This window comes from Podarcis vaucheri (genome assembly GCF_965113315.1).
Source record: "Podarcis vaucheri genome assembly, chromosome: 3".
Lineage (NCBI taxonomy): Eukaryota > Metazoa > Chordata > Lepidosauria > Squamata > Lacertidae > Podarcis > Podarcis vaucheri.
Genome location: NC_138761.1, coordinates 40,398,681 through 40,425,544, shown reverse-complemented (window position 1 = coordinate 40,425,544; position 26,864 = coordinate 40,398,681). Strand labels below are relative to the sequence as shown.

The window sequence follows — 26,864 nt, the reverse complement described above, 5'->3', positions numbered from 1 at the left end:
CTGGATGTCGTCAACACTCCCAGTGATGTTTCACCCATAGTTCTCTGTCAAGTTTCCAAATAACAGTTTTCCAGAAGTCAAAGCCTACACCCACTAAAGGGCCCATTTCCTATGGAACCTATGGAAACTGAGCACCTCTTGATGTAGATGCTGCAATGCCCACAGCGTTACTGCATGACTTTTGCATCCTTCTGAAATGAACAGGCTTGTAAGAGTTCACAGCCTCTTCAACATTGTGAATGAACTTTTGCCTGAGGCAACTAGGATATACAGGAACCAACACCAAGCTATGAACTGCTGCTGGTACATTGTGTTTAGCAGCCATTTTAGTCCGTTGCCTTTTGGAGAGAGGGGAGGGTTAAGCCTTTTGACCAGTGCCATATATCCTCTTTCTACAGATCACAAGTGCATTTGACATGGAAGCCGTTACCTTCAAGAAACTGGTGAAGGGCCATGCCTATAGCGTCACAGGGTTGAAGAATGTGAGTTTCTCTTCAGGGGGCTGTGGAGACCAATTCAAGGGCTTTAGCCATGTGTGTCGGTTGTCTTAATACCTTAACTTTGACAGGTGGACTATCGTGGCCGGCAGGAAGCGCTCATTCGGATAAGGAATCCCTGGGGTCAAGTGGAGTGGACTGGAGCCTGGAGTGATAGGTGGGTTGGACGTGTTCCTGCAGTGACATTAGTAGATGCCGTGCCCAACTGTGACATCTGATAGCGACCCCATTTAGGATGCATCCGGGTGACACTTAAAAAAATGTTTCGCAAATGCATTTGCCATCACTCGAACATCAGGTGATGATCTGCATGTGCAATTAAGCCATCACAGGTAGAATTTCCATCTCCTTTCTAACGCAGTGCTTTTTGATCTAATTAGGCATCTAATTAGATTTTAATTTGATCCTGACTTTTTTTTAGGAGGTAATTTGATTATTGTTTGATTTTATACCAGTGTTATATATTTGATGTTAGCCACCCTGAGCCCAGGGAAGGCGGGATACAAATAAAAGTTGTTTATTATTATTATTATTATTATTATTATTATTACTATTATTATTATTACTATTATTATTATTATTACTATTATTATTATTACTATTACTATTATTATTATTATTACTATTATTATTGAATCTGTTCATCCATGAGCTGGAATGAAACATCAGGTTAGGGTCATGGGTAGCTGCCTAATAGAGTCAGATCAATGGACTGTTTAACTTAGAATTGTCTACACTGACTGGAAGCAGCTCTCCAGGGTTTCAGACAGGAGGGAGAATTGAACGTGGGACTTTTTGAATGCAAAGCATGGGCATGCTACCAGATAAAACTGGAAGGAGCAACATGTCACTAAAATTCTACTCAATACTGATCCAGAGTAGATTCCAATGTATAGTTAAAAACTTAACACGTTGCAGGATTCTCAAAAAATAGACCAGAGGCAATTTTATTTCATCCAGCATTTGCTACTTGAAGGCAAATGAGCATAATGGTCACAAATCCAGTACGTTCAGGATTGGCACTGTCCATAAGAAATCCAGTTGCAGCAGACATAACTTAAACTTACAATAACTTATAATAAGTCTAAACCTTAACACTGAGCACACTGTGTACAGAACACCACACCAGAAGGAAAAGAGACAGAAAGAATAGCTGAAACCCAGGCTCCTTCTGGCCTCTTCTTATAGTCAGCATGACCTTGAAGAAGAGATAACAGAACCAGTTTAAACCAACGGTACTCAGCTTCTCTGAAGGAATAACTCAAACATCATGAACCTTCTGCTTGTTTCTTTCACACAGAGAAGCTTCAAGAACCCTCTTGAATTAATTAGAATAGGAAAGATCTCCACACATCAGCTCAATACCTTCTGCACTAAGAAATGCAAACTGACACAACATAGGGAGGACGCCCAGCATAACTGTCTTTCTGTTGCTATCTTAGCTCTTCTGAGTGGAACGAAGTGGACCCCGATCAGAGGGAAGAACTGCAGCTAAAAATGGAAGATGGTGAATTCTGGTGAGTTCTGAGACTTGTGGCATTGTTTGTTCCTGGTGTGTACACACAGAGAGACATGCAGATACCCCCAATAATTCCTAATTCTGCAGTGGGATATGCAGAAGCGTTTGATGCCAATTAATTGCATCTTTTAAAAAAAAAAAACAGAACAAAACACCCAAAGCTCCTTTCTGTTTGTACCCCAAAGTTGTTTAAAGAGTAGGTGTGGAAAGTGTTTTCTTTTGGCTTCAAGGTTCTTTAAGCATTTGAGTGACGTTGCGCTTGCCCTGCCTGATTCTCCTCTCTGCCCTGTGACTTCAACATACCTCTTTGTCCCTGCAGGATGTCTTTTCGAGACTTTCTACGTGAGTTTTCCAGGCTGGAGATCTGCAACCTCACCCCCGATGCTCTGACCAAGGATGACATGAGCAGATGGCATACCACCCTGTTTGAGGGCACCTGGCGCCGAGGCAGCACAGCAGGAGGCTGCAGGAACCACCCAGGTAACAGCTGCCACCTATTCTTTGTCCGGCCTCTTTGGTTCTGATGGACTAGTAAAGTGACTCCCACATTCTGCAGAGGTGTGATATATAAATTCACCATCCTGGAGCCTCTGCTTGAGCCACGATTTGTAGCCTGATGTCCTCCTTTCTGGATGCCTTAGTTGTGGAAAACTACCTTGGGTTACCACTGTAGTTTCTTAAAAAAAGAAATAGATGAGGAAAGATAGGAAGAAGTAGGAAATGAAGATGAATACTGGTTGCTTTCAAATCTTGATAACCTTGTAGTATATTGTGAGGCTAGTTACTTGACTAGTCAGAGGCTTTTATTGACTCGTAGCAAACTCAAACAGTTAATCTAGGTATACAGTCACTACACACCAGTACAAAACAAACACAAGATTGTGCGCCACCTTCCCTCTCCCCCTTGCAGCTACGTTCTGGATTAACCCCCAGTTCAAAATCAAGCTCTTGGAAGAGGATGACGACCCAGACGACAATGAATTGGCTTGCAGCTTCTTAGTGGCCTTGATGCAAAAGCACCGGCGGAAAGCACGTAAAGCTGGGGGAGACATGCACACCATTGGCTTTGCAGTCTATGAGGTAACCCCATGTGGCTTCCTGGTGTGCCCTTTTGAGCATCATCACTTAATAGGAGCACATTCCTAACATTTGCCTGCTTTCTCTCTCTGTGCAGGTTCCTGAGGAGGTATGCCCTGAGCCACCGAAACCCCGTTACTGAATTGTGTGCAAGAATTAAATGGGTTGAGGCCACAGAGTGCTGTTCCCTATTCTGGATGGAATCTGAAACGTGTACCTTCCTCCTGCTTGATGCAAACAGAGACCCATAATGTTGTGCACATCTCTTTGATGGCTGCAGACCAAATGGTCCAGGCTGTATAGGTTCTAAGCTAGAAAGGAGGGGTCCAATTCTGCACTGGATGCATCAACAAATTAAGCAAAATCAGTAAATGTGCGGTGGTTGCATGATTTTAGATGGGTTTGCCAGATGCCTTCACGACTTTAAAGTGGGATTGTAGTGCTTTAAATGAATGGTGTGAGTGTACAGTGGTGCCTCGCAAGACGAAAAGAATCCATTCTGAGAGTCTCTTCGTCTAGCGGTTTTTTCGTCTTGAGAAGCAAGCCCAATGACGGATTAGCGGATTAGCGCTTTTAGCGGCTTATCGGCTTATCGGATCAGCTGATTAGCGGATTAGCGCTATTAGCGGCTTTTAGCAGCTTATCGGATCAGCTGATAAGCAGCTTAGCAGCTTAGAAAAGGGGGGTAGGGGGAAAAACCCGCAGGAACTCGCAAGACATTTTCATCTTGCGAAGCAAGCCCATAGGAGATTCGTTTTGCGAAGCACGTCCAAAACGGAAAACTCTTTCGTCTAGCGAGTTTTCCGTCTTGCGAGGCATTCGTCTTGCAGGGCACCACTGTATGTTTCTAGACGTGATGCCTAGGCTGTTTCTAGACGTGATGCCTAGGCCGTTGTCATCAGATGAAGGAGGGGGCTGCCCCTTTGCCGCCCTATATAATATACCTGAACTGTTTCCTGTCCCAGAACCAGGGCTGCCAGAGTATTCACCTGAAGAAGGAATTCTTCCTGAGGAACCAGTCTCGGGCACGCTCAGAGACCTTTATCAACCTGCGGGAGGTGAGCAACCACATCCGCCTGCCCCCAGGCGAATACATCATCGTGCCCTCCACCTTTGAGCCTCACCAGGAAGCAGACTTCATCCTGCGCGTCTTCACGGAGAAGCAATCAGACACAGAGTGAGTCCATGCCTTCAGTGTGAGCTACTATCATCTCCTAGGTCTTTGTAAGGCGTGTATGAGATTTCCTCGGGACTCAGCTACATTTCTGTAAATTAGCTTGGATGCTAGTTGACTTGGGGGGGGGTTAAGAAAAGGAAGGCACTGAGCAGCAGAAGATACTCTAGATGTTGGACAAAAGACTCAAAAGCTAGTTGAGGAATAGACCTGACTTGTATTCCACCCATTGTCTTTATCCTCACAGTGGCTTTCAATGTTTTGCTGCCTGAGTGAGCTGCACAGCAAACTTCCAGATACATCTATTGGGACTGCTCTCTTGAATGGGGACAGTCAAAGTGGAGATGTATTCTACCATATCTCTTGCCCTTCTGCCAGGCTCTCCTCCATCTTCTCAGAACTAGAGGCTTTCCTAACATTGTTCTTTCTTCTCCAGGGAGCTGGATGAGGAGATCAGCGCAGATCTGCCTGATGAGGTAACACTCCAACCCAAGACGGGCAGTTTTAAGTGTCAAACCTCCCTCTTTCTTAATTCTGACTTATTTATGAGAGCATTTAAGTGTGTGTGTGTGTGTGTGTGTGTGTGTGTATTCTGCACATTTCACTGTATCTGGGTCTTAAAGCAGTTTACAAAAAGTAAAAACAATACAGTGTACAAAATTTAAAACATCAAAGATGATAATACCGAGACAAGTATTCATGGTGCAAATGCCTCCTGGAACAAAATGGTTCTAACCAAGCGTGTGAAGCTCAGCAGGGACAATGCCTGTCTGATTTCTAGTGCGAAGGAGTTCCATAGAGTTGGGCTCGCTACATTCAAGGCATGACTCCAGTGTTGGATTAGGAGCTGGGAGAGCAGTGTTTGAATTCCCACTTGGCCGTGAAACTCACTGGGTGACCTTTCAGCCGACCTCACAAGGTCGCTGTGGAGATTAAATGAGGAGAGGGGGAGTGATGTATGCCACCTTGAGCGCCAAAGTTGGGCTAGGAAAGCAATAAATAATACTTTGGTCCATGGGGGGTGATCTCTGTAATTGGCTTGGGACATAAAGGGGCAAGGCGGTTCTTAAGGTATCCTGGGCCTCAGTTGCTCAGGGCTTCGTACACCAGTACAAACACCTTGAACCTGGCCTGGTAGGAAAGGGGAAGCCAATGCAGGTCTCTTAACCCTGCCTTTTCCCATTATCCATCTAGCTGCAGCAATCTGCTCTAGATCAAGCTTTGAGATGAGTCGCAAGGACAGCTCCCCATAAAGCATGTTGCAGTAATATAGTCTTGGGTTACTGTATAAATCACCTGCACATAATAAAATACTTTGTTGAGCATTTGGCTAATGTCCCTTCACGCCAATGTTCCTCCTTCTTAAAGCTACATTTTAAATCATCCTTGTTGGTTAAAACAGGATGGGATGAAGCGTGGAGAATTAAGGGAAGGGAGAAAGCCAGCTGATGGAAAGCGAGAAGATAGCATTTAATGATGGGAGTGTGTAAGATGCTGTCAGTGGTTTTTGAAGGTAGCTAGAGGGAAAATTAGGTAGTCAGAGCAGTGCTTCACCTGCTGGTCCTGGTTTTTGTTTCCTCAGGAAGAGATATCTGAGGATGATGTGGACGATAACTTCAAGAACATGTTCCGGCAGCTTGCAGGAGAGGTAGGTACTGTGACTCAGCATTCCTGTCAGTTTCTTCCCTCTTCAGTTGTTGTGTGCAACGAGCAGGTAAAGTAGCGCCAGTGGCTTTGACAATGTGGAAGTGAGAAGGTGTTGAAGGAGCCTGTTCACCGTGGAAAGAGGACTTCACTTGGATCAGAGACCTCTCTGAAGTCTCCTTCCTTCAACCTCATCTACTTCACAGGGGTATTGTAGAGATAAAATGAGGGTGACAGAAGCATGCACATAGAACTTGGAGAATGGAGGGAAAGTGGAGGGGAAGCACAATAGATAAATATCATTGAACAGAAGCATGTTTGTGATCTCTGGAGGAAGATGGCAATAGTTCATTGGAATATGAATTTGAGGCTGAAGGGCTCATAGTCCGGACAAATTTCCATGACAATTCAGTGACTTGGCCTTCCTTGATGTTGTCCAGAACCATCCCTTAATACTAGGGATGCTTGAAGAATTTAGTTTCTGAATTCTGATACAAACTGAGTTTCAAATCTGGCAATTGCCTTTCTGATTTCACACTACTCTGAATTTTGTGATGCCATTCTTGGCTCAAAAAGCGTATACCAAAACATGTAAATAAATCTGTTTTGTACGTTTAGTAACCCATTTATTGATGCAAAATGCATTTAAATATATATTTTGGAATAAAATACATATTTAAATATTAATTTTGCTGTAGATAAAAACAACAACACAGAATTGCAGATTGGTGTAGAAGCAGGGCACAGCAGTGAACTTATGAATAGACATGTATGTGAAATCAACATGGATTGTAGATAGAGTGATCCATTCATCCCTGTGCATTGATAGGCTGCCCGAGGTGGGATCAGAGCCTGAGGAATTAGGAGTGAGCTGCTTTTGGACCCCTGACAATCTCTGAGCCATGAAATGCTCTTTTAATGATCTGCCTTCTCTCCCTTCCTCCAGGACATGGAAATCAGCGTCTTTGAGCTCCGAACCATTCTGAACAGAGTCATTGCCAGACGTAAGTGCTTCTTATTCAGACTCCTGGCCTATGCTGTGGATATCTCTGAACATCCTATCCAAGTGTAATAACAGTGTGTCTCTTTCCTCCCTCGGCCAGACAAAGATCTGAAGACGGATGGGTTCAGCATGGATTCTTGCCGTAACATGGTCAACCTGATGGATGTATCCTTTCTGCTGAGAAGGGAGAAATGGGGAGGGTTATCTCGGTCAAAGAAAGTGGGGCAAGGATACAAATCTGCTCATAGCATAGAACTACAGGCAAAGGTAGTTTTGCGAGAGGGGGGGGGAGTGTTATTGTATGAAGCTTAATAGCCTAAACCTACTAACCAAGTTTGCACATCACAATAAGCTGTAGTTAATGGTTATCCTTTACTTCATTTAAGTCTGCAGCAGGGATCATGCTTCATTTCATTCCCCAAAACCCAAGATTTGTGCTTAGCTTACTGATTTGGAAACCCCAAAATGTAAGGAATTGTTATTTGTTTTCTCCAAGTAGATGTGAGGAGGGAGAGAACAGCCTCTTAGATGCTAACATGGTTCCCTTTAGATATTGTACTACAGCTTCCATCAGCTCCTGCCATGATGGCTTCTGGTCAGGGATGGGAGTTGTGTATACCATTACCTATGTGAAGGGAGCCCCTGTGGCCTCATGATGTGTTCATCATTTACAAATGCAGAGTAGGACAACTTTTGAGGTAGTTGCCTCTTTATTCCTCTTAGTTGTAGACAGACAGTTGCTTGCAATTGTGCAGCCTCTGTGTATAGTTTGTCCTAGCCCTATAGCAGGCCAGAGACTTATTGTAACTTGCAATTGTTCGGATATTGTGGGAGCCGATCTGTGTTAGTTGAAGATCATGCAGATTCTCTGGCTTATTCATGGTCGCACTGCTCACAGAAGTGTATTAGGCCACTGTATTTTGTTGCAATTCCCCTCTTCATACACGTGTGTAATTAGTGTGTGTGTTGTGAGCTGTCCTTTGGAGGCAGTTGTCTGCTTACATTAGACACTTCAATGTGTCAAGATCTTGGGAGCATTCAGCCAACAAGATAAATGTACCATGAGATGGGCCTTATTTTATCTTTCTTTTCCAAATAATTTTTATTAGTTATCCAAATTAATACAGTGGTACGTTGGGTTACAAACACTTTGGGTTACAAACTCCGCTAACCCGGAAGTAGTACCTTGGGTTGAGAACTTTGCCCCAGGATGAGAACGGAAATTGCGCGCCGGCAGCAGCAGGCGTCCCCATTAGCGAAAGCACGCCTCAGGTTAAGAACAGTTTCGGGTTAAGAACGGACCTCTGGAATGAATTAAGTTCGTAACCCAAGGTACCACTGTACAAATAAAACTTAATTAATTTAATTTAATACATTTTTAAAAAATCAGGTTTCCCGCTCCTGTTGCCAACATATGTCCATCTCTTCTGTCGTTGCCACATTCTTTTTTCTTGAAATCCTCTTAAAATCCTCACTAGATGTAGATGGGCCTTTTTTTCCAGTACTGGAATGAAAAATATGGAGAAATATTTTCTGTTGCTAGCCCTTTCTTGCTAAAATAGAACACTATCATTATGTAAATTTTCTTTCCCCTCTCTTTTACTTCACTTTTCATTTCACGTTCCCCCTCTTTATTTTTGGGAAGTGAAAGTGTGTGTGTATATCTCATTCACTCAATATCATTGTGATCTAGTGCATGATTCCTAGCTGTGCATACCTTTCCCTGCTATTCTCACTTAAATAGAGTGTTTCATTCTATTGTACAGAGCAGTTCAGAAGTGCAGCCACTCCAAGGTGGCAGACGTGTGGTACTGATAACTGCAAAAGCATTAGGCTGTCTTGTGTCCAACTGGAAGACAAGGGTGGGTGAGGTGAACCTGGAATCCAGCCAACACTATCTCTAGGCTTCTTGTTTCTATCTTCTGCCATGTTGAGAAGTTAATGAGCTTACACCTTCCTCCTCTATTCAACTCGCTCCCCAATACTTTGGGATTAGAAGTCCTCCTTTTTGCACTTAATGTCTTCCCTTGACTCTTCTGCTCTTCAGAAAGATGGCAGTGCTCGCCTGGGCCTTGTGGAGTTTCAGATTTTGTGGAACAAGATTAGGACCTGGCTGGTAAGAGAAGCAGACTTGGCTTGTGTGTGTGTGTGTGTGTGTGTGTGTGTGTGTGTGTGTGAGAGAGAGAGAGAGAGAGAGAGATGTGCTCAACAGAACCTTCGGTGGGAGGAAGGGGCTTAAGGATGGCAAGGGAGTGTGTGTGGAGGAAGCAGAATCTCAGCATCATCTTCTTTCTCTATCATGGCAGAATGTCTTTCGCCAGCATGACCTGGACAAGTCAGGCACTATGAGCTCTTATGAGATGCGCCTGGCTTTGGAAACATGTGGTAAGCATGGAAGGGGATGTTTCCAAACACTTTGGTGGTGGGTTGCCGGGATCCTTATCGGCTGCAGATCCTGGTATTGTGACTGTGCTATGTAGTCTGAATCCATACCAGTCTCCTACAATAGCATTATTTTCTAATCGCTATCCAGGGCTTTTTTTTGCCAAGGTGGGGGGCAGAATTCATTTCTCAGAATCTGAACACAGAACCACTAAACAATGCCATCTGAGGAGGAGTGATGGTCTTTCTTCTCAGACTTCCTGTGTGGAAGCAGTTCGGCTTTTAGTTTCTAGTGCCATACCCCTACTGGAACAGCTTTGGATTTGGCAGCAATTCATCAGAACTGCACGTGGGTAGAAAAAATATATTCTGCGACTTGAGAGCGAAAATTCTCCTTCAGCATTCCTTTTCTTAAAAAAATTCAGGAAGGACATTTGGCAACATCTATCTGGTAAATATAGGCACAATCTTAGACCAATACAATCAGCCAAAGATGGTCCTGTGCCCATATTCACAAGTTTTCACACTCTTACCCCACCCCCCAGGGTGCAGTGAATATTGAACTGTTTTTTTCTGGCCTTGACTCTTATGCCGAACCTCATTAAGGCAGAGAAGGCCTCCGTTTCTTTCAAGCTGGTTTAACACTCCCATTTCTACCTTTTTAGGCTTCAAACTGGACAACAAGTTGCACCAAGTGGTGGTGGCACGTTATGCTGACGAGTCATTGGGCGTGGACTTTGATAACTTTGTCTGTTGCTTAGTCAAGTTGGAGACGATGTTCAGTAAGTGGTTCTGAGGAGGGAGCCATCTCTCTGCGCAATCTGCCCAACGGCGTGTAGGAACATGCCTTTAGGCCTGAAGTGCACACACTTGTATTTCTCTATTGGTGGCAGTTGGTATAAAACGGCTATCCCAGACAAACTGTTCTTTTGGGGTGTAGGTAACGGCTACACAGCTATCACTCCTTATTAATTTCAGCTGGGTTTCTCCTCGAGAGAAAAGAGGAGGAAGTAGCTCCCTCCAGACAGGCCGCTGCTTGTGGTAGGCCTTAGATAATATCTTAGAGGTTATCACTTTCCTCTGGTGATGGTTATATGGACTCAGAGGGGACATAACACCCCCCACACACTTGGCTTGTCAGTGTTTCTGCTGTAATGGACATTCTGCCAACAGTGAGGATCAATTTGAGCCCCTCTTGGCTTTTGAAATGTGATGGTGTTTCGCCTAAGGATGTAACGTATCCTGGTTCCTGGTATACAACAGATTCTCAGTGTACCAACTCCTTGCCAGGTTTTGAAGGGCAAGGCTCCTTTTGACAGGGTTTAGGTAGGAACATGATAAATCAGGAGCCAAGAGCCACATATAGTTCACCGCTCTGACAAGAAGGATATTTTAACTATGGCCAGCAGGCCGCCAACTAAATGCATCAAGAAAAATAAACAGGCAAGGAAATTTATGAGTAGGCATTTTTAACATTCATTGTGCCTACAAGCCATTGAAGATCAATTCAGTGCTTACTGGATTTAGCTGAGGCCCAATTCCAGGCATCCTTGGACAGGCCATTTCGGAAGTGGTGGTCTGCCTGTGGAGCTCCATCCCTAGATATGTTTGTATAGTTCCTACTTGTTTTGTATTTAAGACATCAATTTAAAAGGATCTGGATTGCTCCAGCCTTTATTTGTAAGTTTCCTTAGGGACCACCTTGATGAGAACAGATGGAACAGAAGTCCTTTCAGTGACTGATCACCTTGTGTTTTCTCTTAAAACTCTGTAGGATTCTTCAATAGCATGGATCCTGAAGGCAGTGGGAGTGCTGTGATGAACCTCGGTGAGGTAAGAAGACTGAGGCAGGAAAGGTGAAAGGTGACAGAAAGTGCGTTCACAATATTGCAGCCCTGCTGTCCCTTTCAGAGCTCCTGTCATGCGTTAAATGTGCGGAGGGCACTTAATTGATTGCATCAAACTATTCATTGGAAAGGTTGGCCACTGAGAAATTGGAAGGGATGAGAAGGTTGACAGCAGAAGGCTAGGCGGGGAGAAGTGACAGGAATGAAGCCAGGGAATGAAGAGGAATAGCCCATGTTTTTGCCATGTTGTGTGGAGAGAACCATTGTGTTTTGGAGATGGGTTGAAAATGGAGAATAAAGGAGGAAGAGAAGATAAGGCCTAGTCCAAGGCCTAGTGCCTTGTTAATTTGGTTAAGTGAGGCGCTAGTCTCAGGCAGCTAATAAATGTAGGGAGATCATGAAGGCAGCTCCCTGGCTGTCCCTGCTGTGTTCCTTAGCTATGTCCTTCTACTGGAAGCCTGTTCTGCAACTCCTCATCTAGTCTATTGTCCTCAGACGTGGTGGAGGACAGTAGTAAAGTAAGATTCAACTGCCAATCCAGTAGAGTTCATTGGGGAGGGTACCATCTTGTCCTTTGCCTCGGGTAGCCAAATATCTTGGGCCACGCCTGAGTCAGATTTAGGTGGTGGGGGGAGCAGTTTATGGTCCAGTTCTTCTTCTACCTTCTGGGCCCTCACAGGTGTACTCACTCTTGCTTTCCTTCTCTCACAGTGGCTGATGTTCACAATGTGCGGCTAAAGAAGAGACAGGCGTTTGCTGAGACGACCCTCTTGGACTGGGCTGCCCCAAGTGCCTCCCTTACGTTAGGCTGACTGACCTAGGATGGCCCATTATCCCTATTTCTTCCTCTTACCTCCTCATTCCCAAGCTCAGAGCCTGCTTCCATTTTCCCCCTCCATGAAACAGACACAGCTGGTATCCTGTGATTTAAGCTCCCTTACACCACTTATTTAGGGGGATCAAAAGCTCTTCTATGGGAGCTGGGCAGAGAAGGAACAGCTCTTATCCTGCTGTCAGTGTGGCTTGTGGTAGCAGCAGCACTTAGGCGATCAGGGGGTAGCGAGAGAAGCGCATGGGTGCATGTTGGGCCATTGCATGCAGACATTTGTGTAGCTATACCCTTTGCCAGGAGGAGGCCTGCCTGCCTTCACAGTTATCAAAAGGAGGCAGGGGTGCGGTTGTGCCCTCTTCTCAAAGGTTGGCTTCTCCCTACTCGCTGGCTACTAGCAATTTGGATCTTGCACAGAAATCTCGCTTGTTCTCTCGCCGCTCTGAGCATTGCAAGATCCCCTGCTCTGCTTTTCTCCAGTAAACTCGGTGGCAGGATGGAAAGGGATCTGTGTCCTTAATTTAACTCTCAAAGAGTTTTCTGAAGTGATGGCATGACCTCCAGAGCTGGTGCCAAAAGGCTGGTGAAGTCAGTGTTATTTGTCAAGACAAATAACAGGCCCCACTGCCCACAAGTGCCACCATTCTCGCTTTGCACAGAACATCCATGGAAGTTGGAGGCACAGGAACAGAGGAAACTGCCTTGGTCCATCTAGCTCAGCATTTCTCCACTAATTGGCAGCGTGGCTCTCCAAATATATCCTCCCTTTGACCAGGAGATGCTGGGGATTGCACCTGACACTTTCTGCATGCAAAGCAGACACTGTCTACCACTGAACTACAGCAGTTTGGCATTAGTGGGAGAGAGTTATCTGTTTGCACGCTAGTCTCTTCTGAGTTAAGAACTGCACTGCAGCCTCCTTGATACTTGCATGCACACTGGTGAAAGAAGAGGGATTTGGATAACTTCACATTTCTTCAGGTACCCAAAGCATCAGAGCTCTTGCATCGTTAGGACCCAGTACTCAGAATAAGTAATTCACGCTTTTAAAGGCCAAATTTTCAAAACAATAAAACATCACAGCTGTGGCAGTGCTTTCAATCTCATTGTTACATGTTTGGGCAAGAACCCTTTTTAAAAAGCAAAACCAAAGCATTCAGGAGTTGGGGAGGACCCCGCAGGCTGCCTCAAGTGTCACATGAACTTGATGCAGTACCCCTAATAGGTGGAAGGATCCAGAAGTTAAGAATGAAGGATTCTGGCTCCTTGCACCTGATGGGTTAGTGACAGCTGGGAGCACCTGGTACTGCTTTCTTGCTGGATTTGTAAGCACAGGCTTGCCTAATCATTACAAGCCTTGTGGAAGCACTCTGACAATAGTTTTAAAACCATATAGTAAATACACAGATTAGCCTAAGCAAAGGGTGAAGTCCCTTGTTCTGAGGACCGTTCCCATGCCTGCCTTTGACTTGCTCTGTCGCCTTGGCCAAGTCCTTTTTATGCTTTTAGCTTGTCCCTTCTTCTGAGTGGAAAAATAGATACAAATTCGGGAGTGTGTTGCTCTTAGATTGCTCATTAATGCGAATGGCTACAGTGTAGTTGAATGCAGTGCTGCCTCTTTCATTCTTATACCTTTCCATCAATTTCCTGTGATGAGGACAAAGATCCCCACTTAATTGCAGTTCCAGCTCTCTGCAAGCCTTCCAGCCTAGCACTGTAGGCAGCCTGAGGCAGGATTGGTTTTCTACTGCGACGTGTTCCCAAAATGGCTGCCTCTCTTTGGATTTACTAGTACAGAACAACTGCCAGCCTTTGGTGCTACTTTAGCATGGATCAGAATCTCCACTCCCTGTTAAAAACGTCATTGAGAAAAGTGGGGTGTGGTAGAGCCCTAATATAGCAAAGCTGTATGAGATGGGGAAAGGGAAGATCTTAAAAGCCACCTGAGTTATTGCTTGATACACAAACATTGCAGTTGCCTCATTTTGATGTCAGTTGTAATATCTGATGCTAGTGGTAGGGAGGTTATTCTTTGGATTGCACCTGTAATAGGTAGCACTTGGCCCAAGTCATACCTCATGAAAAGGGTTCTGAATTTGGTGTCCTGAGCTAAACCGGGCAGATTAAGAAAATGGGAGTCTGCTTTGCATAAATTCTGTTTCTGAGGCTGAGATTTTGAGAGGGCTAGGATGCCCCAGTAAGGTCAGAGGCAGATAAAACAAAACATGGATGTGAGGGTTTTGTGTAGCCATTCAGGGCTGAGGTCAAGTACCTCTGAGAGCAGGATACAGAGGCGTCTGCTGAAGGCATAAGGGTTAGAAGCCCTACTCTGCCACCTCCATGTGCAGGCTTCTTCAAACACTGCCAATGCACTCCCAAGTTAATCTCTTCCCCATCTCTCTTTAACATTTGCCAAAAGAAAACTGAAAATGTTCTGGATGCCAAATTCCCATGCTGCATTCTTCACTTGTCTAGCCCTTAGTCATGCTGCTTAATTCTTCACCCATTTGAGAATGTAAAATGGGAGTTTTCTGAAGGGTACATTCAAGCCAGCTATGTACAACCCAGGCCACTTAATGGAAAGGAGATGCTTAGGTGAGATGCAGCCAAATTGGATTTTTCAAAATGGAACCGTAGTGAGTTCAGATTCTACAGCAGGCATAGGCAAACTCGGCCCTTCAGATGTTTTGGGACTACAGCTCCCATCATCCTTAGCTAACAGGACCAGTGGTCAGGGATGATGGGAGTTGTAGTCCCAAAACATCTGGAGGGCTGAGTTTGCCCATGCCTGTTCTACAGTTCTTCCATGTACTCTCATTCTTTCCTGTCTATATCATACTCTTCACTCCCATGAGGGCATTTCCAGCTTCTGGGTCTTTTCTTGCCTCCGTTGTGAGGAACCCACATGCGGCATATCCTCCTGCCCCATCACCAGCCCAAACCCCTTCATGGCCCCTGTCTATATCTAGGCTGCTCATGCCCTTAGTGCTTTGTTGCAGGGACCCACAACCACCTGCTGCCTTAGAATTCCTGCAGAACTTGGCTGCAATTATAACCACTTCAGCTCAGAGGGCAGAGCTGCCTCCTCAGTTTGATTTGCGACATATGTGAAATAATAAATAGAGATATATATATATATATCAAACTCTGTTTATTCTGACATTTTTATTGTATGTCTATAGAAAATGTTGATCTACACATTTATCGCTGTATATATTTAGGGGTGGGGGGTGCTCCTTGAATTTGTGTCAATATCTTACTGGAGAGTCCAGCACTAGCTCATGGGGTCTGGGAGGCGAAGGCACCGGAGGGCAGTCTCGCTCCTTTGCGCTGAGGTTCTCCCCTAAATTCCTTCTTTAAGGTGTCTTTAAGTCCAATTCTGGTGTGGGGAAACCCCTTTTTGCGCCACTGAGCCTCTGCTCCCGGGAAATCCACCCGAGTAGGGGCAACTTACGCCTCCCGCTGCTCCTGCTTAGCCTCTCCAGGTACCGAGTCTGTCTTGAGCAGCTCAGATCGCAAACTCCAACCTGATGCTGAGAGTGCTTGTTCTGAAAGCCCCCTAGAAAACTTCTATAAACTTCAGGTTTCCTTCTGCACATTATATATTTGGGGAAGACAGGTATTTCCCAGAAATAGTTTGTGCGCAGTCCAATAGGAGCAAAATAAATAGAATTAAAAACTATTTTTGTTAAGGTAGTTGCAAAGCAAATATATAATAACATCTGTAACTCCAAGTTCAGATATAAGAGTTTGCCAACTGACACCTAGTATCTTGATGTCAACCTGCCTTTTATTTATTTAGCAGCGTTCATATAACAACAACAAAAAAAGTCTTAAGAGGCTTACAGAAGTGGTATAAAATATTCAGTAAAATAATAAAGAAATGCACACAAGCAGGCATTAAAAAACTGCAACAGAGGTGTGTGCCTGATACAAGCAGAGCGTTCCAGAAAATCGCTACCATGATTTTTCATGTATGGAGTAAAAGTGTGGCATATGATCAATGTCAAAGATTACAGGTGTAATCTTTACTCCTTTTGGCAGAAGAAGAGAAAAGCCACAGAGTCAAGCAAAAGGTAAAGTGGGGCAAGATTGGCTGTTTGTTTACCAGAAGGTTACTCCTCCCAGGGATTTACCGTATTTTTTGCACCATAACACTCACTTTTTCCCTCCTAGAAAGTAAGGGGGAATGTCTGTGCGTGTTATGGAGGGAATGCCTATGGATGGCGGGGGGATCTGCTGCAGTCGTGAGCAGAGGATCCATGGTTCCCCTTCCTTCCCTCCTCCGTGGCTCGCTTTGAAACAGCAAAGCGGGAGAAGAGCCACTGAGTGGGGAGGAGAGAGGGACAGAGAGCCTGCTTGCTTTAAAGGAGCAAAGCGGGAGAGGAGAGGAGCCGCTTACACGAGTGTAAGCGGCTCCTATCCGGTTGGCTCCTTTAAAGCAAGCAGGCTCTCTGTCCCTCTCTCCTCCCCACTCAGCTGGCTAAATAGCAGCAAAGTTTTTCTGCGTGCCAGGGAGGAGGGAGAGAAGCAGAGCCTCTTCTGCATTATTAGCAGCATCCTTCTCCACACACCCCACGCGTGCTCCTTGTCCCTTGAGTGCTTTTTCTTCCCTCCCCACTTAAAACATGGTTACAAAGCACGGATCCACATGGATCCTCAGGATTTTTGCACTGGATCACCCCAAATTCACCATCAGATCACATAGCATGTCCATGGCTACAGCTTGCACCAAAAAAAATCACGCACCCACTGTTGCCTGGGGCCGCAGTGGTGCAAAAATGTGGTTACAAAGCATGGATCCACATGGATTCTCAGGATTTTTGCATTGGGCTACCCCAAACTCACTGTCAGATCACATGTCTGTGGCCACAGCATGAACCACAAAAATCATACATCCACTGTTTCGTTTAGAATATTTTTTTTCTTGTTTTCCTCCTCTAAAAACTATCTATGTGCGTGTTATGGTCAGGTGCATGTTATAGAGCGAAAAATATGGCATTTATTTTTTTTAGTGTTCAATAGACCAATTTCTCTTGGTACTATGATTTTTATCCAGAAGCCACTAGGTGGCAGGAAAGCTCTTTCCTCGGCGCTGCTGAACTCCCAGACTCCTATCTGCCAGTCCTACTGCGATCTGCAACTTTGCCAGTGGGCTGGATTCCAGCAAAGTTGTCCTGCTGGCTTAAACTCTGGAAGAAGCCTGTATTGGAGTTAATGAAGAAAGGGGTTGACTCAAGAAAGGCAGGGAAGCGCTTGCCAGGTTGGGCATCACCTCCTCCCTCTCACACCACTCACAGCCTTGAGGCCATACAATTCGGTCATCCAGCTTCTAAAAGTACCTTGAGGAGAAAGGAATGGTGTGAAGAATTTTTTTTTTTGCAAGGCACTTGGCCACCTCTTGTTCTTTCCCCCCTTATTTCTATAAAGCTTGGAGCGATCGCAGTGCCCTAGCCTTGTGGGTGGGTGCCCTTCTGGCCCATAGAAATCCTGTCCTTCAAGGGGATTAAGGCCCCTTGTGTTTAAGCGGTTGTACCTTGTGGTAGGACAGCTCTGTGGACAGCAAATTGAGAGAAGGATTGCATCGGAGAGAAGGAGTGGCCTGCAGGTACCAAACAAAGCTGTACATATGTCCATTGCAGCTGTGCTGCCTGTACATCCAGGGTCTCTAGAGGAACTCAAATGGTAGCTTGGGAGACCACAACAGGACACACACACACACAAAACCTAATGTGAGTATTGTAGATGATATGTTAGCTGGAAGTGTCTGGAAACCTATTGCCTGAAGATTCAATGCAGAAGATTTTGAGCATGCCTGGCCCAGAAAAGGGAATCCAACAGGAGATCTAGAGGAAGGAGAAATCTCTCCTGCATGTTAGCAACCAAAGTGGGAGGGTGTGCTGTGGCAGATCTTGGTGTCTCAAATTTCAGTGGCGCCCTGTGTGGTGCCAAAATCTAGCACCCCACCCCACCTTTTGCCTTGCATTAGATAGTTGAGGCACCTGCTGCGGTACCCCAGAAACTCTGTGCCCCTAGATCAGCCTGCGTGTGAGAGAGAGGGACTCCAGAAGCGTGATTTCAAAAAATCGATCTGAAGCTCTTGGCCTCAACTGTTGCAGTAAATGAGCTGTTAACGTTCACTTCCAAGTGGTGATTTTAATGGTAAAGAAGCTAGCACTTAATATCTTTCAGCTTGGAATATTTACAAGCCCTTGTGGAGCACCAGCGGACACTTTTCTCCTTTGGCAACAGACGCCGATCTCACTAGGCGGGCCCAACCCAGGAGCCCTGTGCCAAGGCTGCAACAAGAGCAGATCTTGTTCTTTTCCACCTGGCCGTTGCATCTCTGCAGCTCAGCCGTCAGGGTGCTGCTCGATGAAGGCTAGTGAGAGCACTGGGAACATGAAGAGCTTTCTCAGAAGCCTGGGGATTAGCACGGCAGGCAAGGAAGCAAGGAAAATCCAGCACTTCCGGCCTGCTGGGCTTGGGAGAGTGGACCACACACGGCACTTGCCCGTGGGCAGCCTCTGTAGAAGGCCAAAGCTCTTTCCTGTGTTTTTAAGCAAGCCGTGGCTCACAGCTGGATATAAAAAGCTTCCAGGAAAACTCCTACAAATGAAGGAGGTGGGCACTCACGTCACTCAAACCAGGGTTCTCCTGCTCCTGGCTGAAACAGATTACTCAACAACTGGTTTTCCCCACATATATTTAACTGCCCCTCATCTGAGGTGAGAAATCATGGGATGGGGAAAGCAACCCTCAGGAGAAGCCATTCCCACGCACTCTGAAAACAAACAAAAATGCTGTGTTGTATATTGCTTCAGGATGCCTCACAGGAAGTGACTCATAAATGAAATAAATGCTAACAATGGGAACAAAAGAGGGATTGCTGATTCTGTCAGAAGTCCCTTAAGATGAAGAGCTGGGATCCTTGGGCATCTACCTAGGCCCTGAGAGGGCCCACTTAATTCCCCTGCCCCAGTCATAGCACTTGGATCTAGCCATCCTTTTAATTTGCCACTGCACCCCTGAGTGTGGGGCATGATGGGAAATGCAAAGGGTGGCTGAGCACAGCCCCACCTGGTGCTCCTTAGTGCGCACTGCCACCATGGCCAGGTCTTCCTTCCAAGGTACACTGACAGAGGAGGCGGCCCACATGGAGCTACTTGGGCCAGTGACTCTTCTGCCCTGGAGTCAGTCCTGAGAAAGTGCTGCAGAGAGCTTCATTGAGATAGTACCGCCTAAAACAGCTCTCAGAGGGATCTCTAGCTGTGCAGCAAGGATGGGACACCTCAGGCCCAGGGAATAAATGTGGCCCTTCCAAGACCCTCTGTCTGGCCCCAGGACTCTCCTCAGGTCACATCCCCTCTCTCCAGCTTGCACCTCTCACTGGCCCTACTTTGTCTGTCCTGGTATTTTGAAAATTTGTTTAGTGCATTTGCCTGGCTGGAATGTGTCCTTGAATGCTATTGCTTGTCTTGATAGAGGATGGTAAGAAAGAGTAGAGGAACTAGCCCACTATACAAAAGTAAGATTCTCATTCTTTCCTCCACCTGCTTTTGCCTCTGGCTTTGCCCATGACTGGCCTGAGGGCCCTGGACAATTGCTCAGAAGGGGATCTGTTCTGAGGCTGAAAATGGTTCCCAGTCCCTGCTGTACAGCAACTAATAACTCTAGGCACTTTAGGAATAACGAGGAATAAGGGGATATAGAGTATGTTCACATGCCAGTATCCTGTTTCAGACCTTACAGGGTGGCATACATGGTTCTCCTCCTCCCCATTTTATCCTCTGGTTTCCCAAGTCCTAGTCCAGCACTCTAACCACTACACTGCATTGGTTTTAAAGGACAATTTTGGCACAGAGGTGAACTGGTAAATCAGAGGATGACAGGTAGGCATAATTTGAGATGTGTTTGCTTGTCAGAAGTCACCTTTCAACAGCAGGACTAGCAAATGGCCCCAGAAATTAACCCCAGGTAGGGGTTTGGGAGCAAGAAGGTATAGTAAGTGAATTCTAGATGGGATAACTTTGATCCTGATTGGCCAACTCAAAGTGTTGTGTGATTATTTGCAGGCAGGGAATGGAGGCAAACTAGTTATTTACGTAGAGGTCTGTCTCCTTGGAAACAACTTTGACCTCATTCTTCTTATGCACCTTGAGCAGCTCCAGGTTTCGGACAGGCACCTCTTTAGTTCCTCATATGAAAGAGGGAGGCTGTCAAAACTGTGAAAAGGAACTTGTTTGTGGCAAAGAGCAGCTGGGGTCAGAGTACAGAAGCCCAGGAGAGAGAGGGAAAGTAGGAGATTGCAGCACAAATTTGCGAGAAATGCAGTTGACATCAGCACAGGGCTAAATACAGGCAAGCAACTTAACTTTACCATGTGGTAAGTGTTGGAGGAAACTGACTACTAGATAAATCCCTCAATCTTTCCTACACATTAGAATGCATAGTAGGAGGACAGGGAATCATGGTACCTTTTTATTAGTACATACAACCAAGCAAAACAAGGGTAAAAAGCTTGATAAGTTGATTGTCTGCATTTATGCAATATATCTCAGGAGTCTTCAGTCTTCAGTCCATGGAGGAACTGTGATACTGGTAAACTTGTTCTGATATTAGGACAACTTATGACATTCTTGAGTCTCCCTCACAACATGCGCGCATGCGTGCATGCGTGCGCACACACACACACACACACACACACACAGTCCCATTTACTACTAATCTCTCATAAATACTTGGCCACTACAAATAAATATAAACATACTGTATTTCAAAGACAGTAAAAAATAGGACTGATCATGATTTTTAAGTGTGCTTACGTGCATGTGTGGGCATGTACACAGAACTCTGGATTCTGAAGAAATTCAAGTTGGAATGATGAGTTTCAACCCAACAATGTTCCAGTATTTGCAAATAAGACACTTTGAACATGTAGCACCTAAAAAAATCACTTCTTTAAATAGAGAACATATTCTTCAGTCTCTACCATTGAAAGTCTTGGGATTTATTAGTGCTGAACTTTTGTTAATTTTTAAAATCACAATACTGGGAATAAGGGAATAGTTATTAATATAATTAATAAGTAGAATACAAAAAAGGGAGGTGTGAGGAGGTCGATGAAATAAGTTAATGAAAGTTAAGGATTTGGGAATATTGGATCTGTTTTCAATTTTTTTGTTTATTTTTGCTTTTTGATTTTGATGTATTGTGTGTTGTTGTTTTTTTGACTTTGGTTTTTTATTGGTTTGTATTGTACAATTGCTATTTTTGTCTATCTGCTTCTTTCTTTTTCTTTTTCTCTTGTTTCTTTATTTTTTCTTTTCTGTAATTTTAAATTCTTAATAAATATCATTAAAAAAATAAAATACTGGGAATAAGGCAGGGCATGATCTCCTTTTTCACGAACAAAATGGTCTTTGTTCAGTCACTTGTAATACACCTATTTGTCTAATAGACCAAAATGTACTAAATGGGCAGGGGATCTTAGTAAGCCAATATCAGACAGGGAATGGACAACAGAGCCAGGTTCAATGTTTTTGCATTTTACAGGACCCATAACAAGTTGGGTCCAGAATATCTTAGGGACCACCTGATCCCCGATCCCTGATTGATCATTGAAGTCTTTGGTGGTGTCACTGCTAGTGGTCCCCCAAAGCTTGTTATCCGGAACCGTATGGTCAATGTTGTGGGCCCAGTTTTACAGAAATCCATTCCCGTGGAGATCAGACTGGCCCCACCCCTGATGAACTTCTGACACTTACTGAAGTCTTCTTTTATTACAGCAGACTTTTTTGACCAAGTTCTGATGTAATAGTTTAAACACATTTTTAGTTTCATTGTATTGAATTTCCTCTGCACCACTTAGAGATGACTGTCATTAGGTGGTACACAATTTTTTGAAATGAATAAATATACTCCATTACTTGAACCTGCTTCTTCTTTTTCTTTTAGTATGAGCTTGAAATAAATGGTTTCTCTCTCCCCTCCTCCAAATTCTGTGTCACTTAATGTTATACCATGCGATCTTCCTGGCAATTCTGATTTCCTCTTGGGCACTAACTAGTTTTCTCCATTGCCACTTCAGTCAAGCCAAGGTTCTGGCCTCTGCTACTCCTTGAGCCAGCTGTCTTTCCTGTCCCACCATTTGTTTCCCCTCCCAAGCAACTGCTTGCATAATTCTTGAGCTTCTCCCAAGCCAGCCAGATACTTCTTAGCAAATGGAGGGGTGAGGGGAATCCACACAGCTGGTGCCCACCTGTTGATGTCAGCTGCTGCTGCCCATTGCACGCAACAGGCTCTCTGACACTCCCTCTGTGTCCATCAGATGCGGGTTCTCCCTTCTCCTCCCTATCTTACTTGCTGCAGGAATTCCAGGCTTGCTGGCACAAAAAGTCCCTTTGTAAGATTGGGCAGGGGTGGGGAGAGGCACCCAGGATGCCCCAGCTGCTGCTTCTATTCACAGGGTAGCTTCAGCTTTTGGAGTCTTCTTAACACTTGCTGTAAAAAAGGATTGTGGTTGCTGAGACTAGGTGAAGAGCCAAGTGGGAAACTGCAGCAGGAATTCCAGACTGGGAGCAGCAGCAAACTAAGCTCACTGATCACTGACTACCCCTCAGACAAAAGGGGAAACTGAGTCATGCAGCCCAGATCCAAATTGTGTGCCTATCTTTGGTCAGGAAAAGAGTGAAATTATATGGTATGAGGCCCTGCTTCTCAAGCCGTTTTAATGCTTGAAGTCATTGTGCCCATTAATGGAAATGAGTCCCTGGCAAATTGCAGGAGCCACTCCAGGTTTGGAGAAGTTGGCTTTTGGCCCATCTATAAATGGCTTCTTCTACTTCAGCCTTCCTTAGCCTGGTGCCCTCCAAATGCTTTGGACTACAATTCCCATCAACACTTGCCATTGGCCATGACAGCTAGGAGCTGTAGTCCAAAACATATGGAGGTCACACACCAGGTTGGAGAAGTCTGTCCTGCATCAGCGAGCTCCTCTATAACGCCCTCCTCTTTAGTAGGTGGCAAAACTGTTCAACAACGGCTTGCATTCCCCATAACTGCCTTCCATCCACTTTGGGGGAATAATTTTTGACTTATTATCTGACTTGTGGCCCTCCAGGTAGGGCCAACTCCCATCAGCCCCAGACAGAGTTCAGAGATGATAGCACTGTACCCCAACAACATCTGGAATGTCATTAACTGGCAGGATGATGGGGAGGAGGAAGAGGATCCTGGCAAGGGTGTAGCCCTGACTGGGACACCAGTGAAAGCAGGGGATGGGGAAGGAAGTACTCACAGGGTGACGGAGGATGGCAAGGCGGTGAGGGTCAGTGCACAGGAACCAGAGCAACAGGATCCATCAGCAGAGCTAGAGGAGCTCGAGGAGCCCCTGTCTCCACGAACATGGCAGGCTCTGAGGTGTAGGAGCAGCGGGAGGGTTGCTCCAGGAGGCTGAGGCAGGCAAGGGTCCACAGCCCAGCTCCCTGTGATTCCTCAGCTGGAGAAAGCTTAGAGCAGGTGCCCATGTTGATGGACCTTGACTTGGATGCTCCTGGACTTCTTTGGGACTTTGGACTTGTGGATTGATCCCTGGTCTTTGAATGTTGGACTTGACATACTGAGGTAGGATAGGGGTTCAGGACATGGAGGGCCATAGGTTACCCATCTCTGTTTTTGACATGGTTGCTCATTGCCTCTAGAAAACTTTTTTCCTTGGTGCCCAAAAGGCTTCCCCATCCCCATTCTTGAAAAGAGACACAAAACCAAAAACTCATCTCTTTGTAAAAACCTTTATTTGCTTTCCTCCCTTAAAATTCATGCCAAAACAGCAAATACACTTACTGACTATAACACCTTCAGGTTAGAGCTAGTCATTGACCAGATGGTTTTCTAATTATCTGACCAAAGTCCAAGAAGCTATTCTGTGCTGTTTAGTCAGCTCCTTCTTATCCTTCATTTGGCACACATGAGCAATGTATGTAAGCTAACTGAGCAAAGCAAATTGCAATTTTTGTACTGAAAAACTTCCGCCCTGAAATGACACTAATAAATCGCTTTTTGCGAAGCAATACTAACTTGTGCAATGGTTCTGCTATTCCCTCCCCCAGCTGTGCATATTTTCACCTTGTTTATCTGTACCATATCACACAGTCCCTCCAAATCTTCTGATGCTTTTCTGCCCGTGAGGATGAGTGAAAACATATTTCTCTCCCTTCTGCTCCACAACACCTCAAATGGCTTGAAGTTGAAAGCAGAGGAGACTGGGAGAAGAAGCTCTCTATGCAGCCTCCTGCCCAATACATTACTAGTCAAATGATCAATATTTTGCTAAACATATTAAGTTAATGCTAACCCAACTCATGTCAAGGTAATTTCATGTCAGTGTCAGAGAACTCATGGAACTAGATTGTCAGAAGAGATCCAAAATGCACATCTTGCCCAAAGAGTAACCTCTACAGAATCCATTGTAGATGTTGCATTTCTAACTCCTTGGATCAATTTTATCTGTAAGCTACTTTGGAAGCCATTTTTTTGGCTGAAGCATAGTATAGTTACATATGAAACAAACCCCCTTCAGAAAACCTTGTTCCCTTAGGCTTCCACAATTCAATTGCAAAAGCCAACATTTGAAGAGGAAATACCTGTCTGAATGCTGCAACCATTGTTTCCATTCACCACCTCTTCCATTCCATGTTTTCTTGCTAGCTTCCTCCACAGTTTAGCCCAGCAGCAGCTATCTGTCAGCTTCAATTTGAATGTGCTTTTAACTATATTAAAGAGATTGCAGCTTCATCTCTTTTGATACAACAAATGTAAAAAAAATGATTTGCAAATGGACAGCTTTGAAGAGATGCTTCATATGGACATGTGGGTAATGAGGGGGTAGCAAATGAAGGGGCAAGTAGGCCCTAAGCCTAAGGACACCAGCCTGGCATGCAAGTTTATAAGGTGGTCTGCGAAGAAAGAAGGAGTGAGCCATTTCCGGCTGTGATGAGCATGTTAAGTCTGAGCCCACAGAATCTTGGGAAGACAAGATGGAAGACAGCTGGCCTAGCCCACCTGCCTCAAACAACTGATGTTCCAGAACTGGCAAAGTTATCAGACAATTAGTTCTTATTTCCCCAAGTTATTTATAGTCCCTTAAGAATGAATGGGCCATATTGTCCCTTCTCAGGAACCGGTGGAGGGTTTAGCCTGCCATACTTCTCTTACCTCAACCACAGAACTACGTATGGCAGCCACGCAGCTGCTTTCAACAGGCTTCTCCTCTCAGAAGGGGAGATTTTGATACTTGCTGGAGCCAACAACAAATACAGCTGTCTTTCCAGGGCTTAGCTTAGGAGCTGTAAAACTGGTGTGAAGACCACAACAAAGGTTGCTTGCTGCATTTGCCCCTGAGAGAGTATTGCCTTCTTGTATGTGTTGTCCACACTGGACTGGACTCCCTGTCTTGAGCAACAATTCCCAAAGAAATAGAAAACAGTATATGCCTTTGATGAATTCCAGGCCATGCCACAAAGCCCAGAATAACCAGTATGGTGTAGTGGTTAAGAGCGGTAGTCATGTAATCTGGGAAACCGGGTTCGTGTCTCCGCTCCTCCACCTGCAGCTGCTGGGTGACCTTGGGCCAGTCACACTTCTGTGAAGTCTCTCAGCCCCACTCACCTCACAGAGTGTTTGTTGTGGGGGAGGAAGGGAAAGGAGAATGTTAGCCGCTTTGAGACTCCTGAAGGGGAGTGAAAGGCGGGATATCAAATCCAAACTCTTCTTCTTCTTCTTCTTCCTTGCTGCAGCCATATTTCCGTGCCAATCTATCCTCCAAGATCTACAGCAGACTAAATGAGGGTGCTTTGGCACATGGGATTTGTTTAGTGCTAAGATGTTCTCGTGCTGTGCATCTGAAACACAAAGACCACAGTCAATTTGTTCAAATACTGTATAAAACTATGTTGTCCATTAGGTAAAATTGCAGCTAGGATTAGGGCAGGGGAACTGGCTACTTAGCAAAAGACATTGGTCATGCTGTTGTAAAAGCATTATACCTGACTTCTCAGCCTGTATTTATGATCCAGTCTGCAGTGTGTCAAACTTCTTGGAGTGATTCTTATCAAGGTCTCCTCATTAATCTTAGAGCTTACACTGCTGTCTGCCTCCCATTCCTTTTCTTTCAGCAAATAAATCTTTCCACATCATTCATGTGTCTGTCTGCAAATGCAGTGATGCCATGGCGCCAAAATCACCATTTGGCTCCCCTCCATTCTCTCCTCCCATTCCTTTACTCTCTGTACCCCATCTCATGAAAGGCTCTAGCTCTAGATTTGACCTCGGAGCACTTCCTTTGGGCTCTTTGAAGGAATGATCTCATGTAAAAAATAATAATGAAAAGGTTAATTGCAAATTGTCCCGGGCCTATAGTGTAAAAGCTTGTCACACACTGTCTCAAGTGCCCCTATCAAAAATCTTTTTGGCACAACGAAGGCTGATTTCCCACTAAATATAATTTTTAATATGTTAAGTTTGGCTTTTAGTTGATGGCTGATGAATTTACATAATGGATTGCCTCAGTTAAGATGCCTTTCAGATAAATTTACGTATTTCAAAGGTTTCTTTGGGGAACCTGAAGGAAGATGGATACTATCTTTTATCTGTAAACTACTGCTTATCATTTGATGGAAAGGTCATCTTTATCATTTCCCTTTCTTTAGCAAACTGGGGAATATGCTCTGTTAGCTACTCCCCACTACAGTAGCACACAAGAGAAAAAGTAAAATGTTTATTTTAGAGCATTTACATAAGGCTTTTCTTTTAAAAATCACAAAGCTGCGTACAGCATAATGTAAAAAAATTAATAAAACTAACACTTATACAATAATAGTCGTAAAACCGATG

General features: G+C 44.8%; 1 protein-coding gene across 2 annotated transcripts in view; it reads left to right on the top strand.

Annotated features, from left to right (window-relative positions):
- Nucleotides 1-15,108, top strand: part of CAPN11 (calpain 11) — a 32,816-nt gene extending 17,708 nt beyond the window's left edge. For both annotated transcript variants that reach the window (XM_082216241.1, XM_082216242.1), the window contains exons 7-22: nucleotides 399-482; nucleotides 569-654; nucleotides 1,940-2,014; nucleotides 2,336-2,496; nucleotides 2,927-3,096; nucleotides 3,191-3,202; nucleotides 4,059-4,270; nucleotides 4,704-4,743; nucleotides 5,850-5,915; nucleotides 6,858-6,915; nucleotides 7,015-7,079; nucleotides 8,962-9,030; nucleotides 9,221-9,299; nucleotides 9,962-10,078; nucleotides 11,071-11,129; nucleotides 11,855-15,108. In XM_082216241.1, the coding sequence (XP_082072367.1) occupies nucleotides 399-482; nucleotides 569-654; nucleotides 1,940-2,014; nucleotides 2,336-2,496; nucleotides 2,927-3,096; nucleotides 3,191-3,202; nucleotides 4,059-4,270; nucleotides 4,704-4,743; nucleotides 5,850-5,915; nucleotides 6,858-6,915; nucleotides 7,015-7,079; nucleotides 8,962-9,030; nucleotides 9,221-9,299; nucleotides 9,962-10,078; nucleotides 11,071-11,129; nucleotides 11,855-11,881 (1,380 nt within the window). In that variant the 3' untranslated portion in view covers nucleotides 11,882-15,108. The remainder of the gene's footprint in view (nucleotides 1-398; nucleotides 483-568; nucleotides 655-1,939; nucleotides 2,015-2,335; nucleotides 2,497-2,926; nucleotides 3,097-3,190; nucleotides 3,203-4,058; nucleotides 4,271-4,703; nucleotides 4,744-5,849; nucleotides 5,916-6,857; nucleotides 6,916-7,014; nucleotides 7,080-8,961; nucleotides 9,031-9,220; nucleotides 9,300-9,961; nucleotides 10,079-11,070; nucleotides 11,130-11,854) is intronic.
- Nucleotides 15,109-26,864: the final 11,756 nt, after the last annotated feature.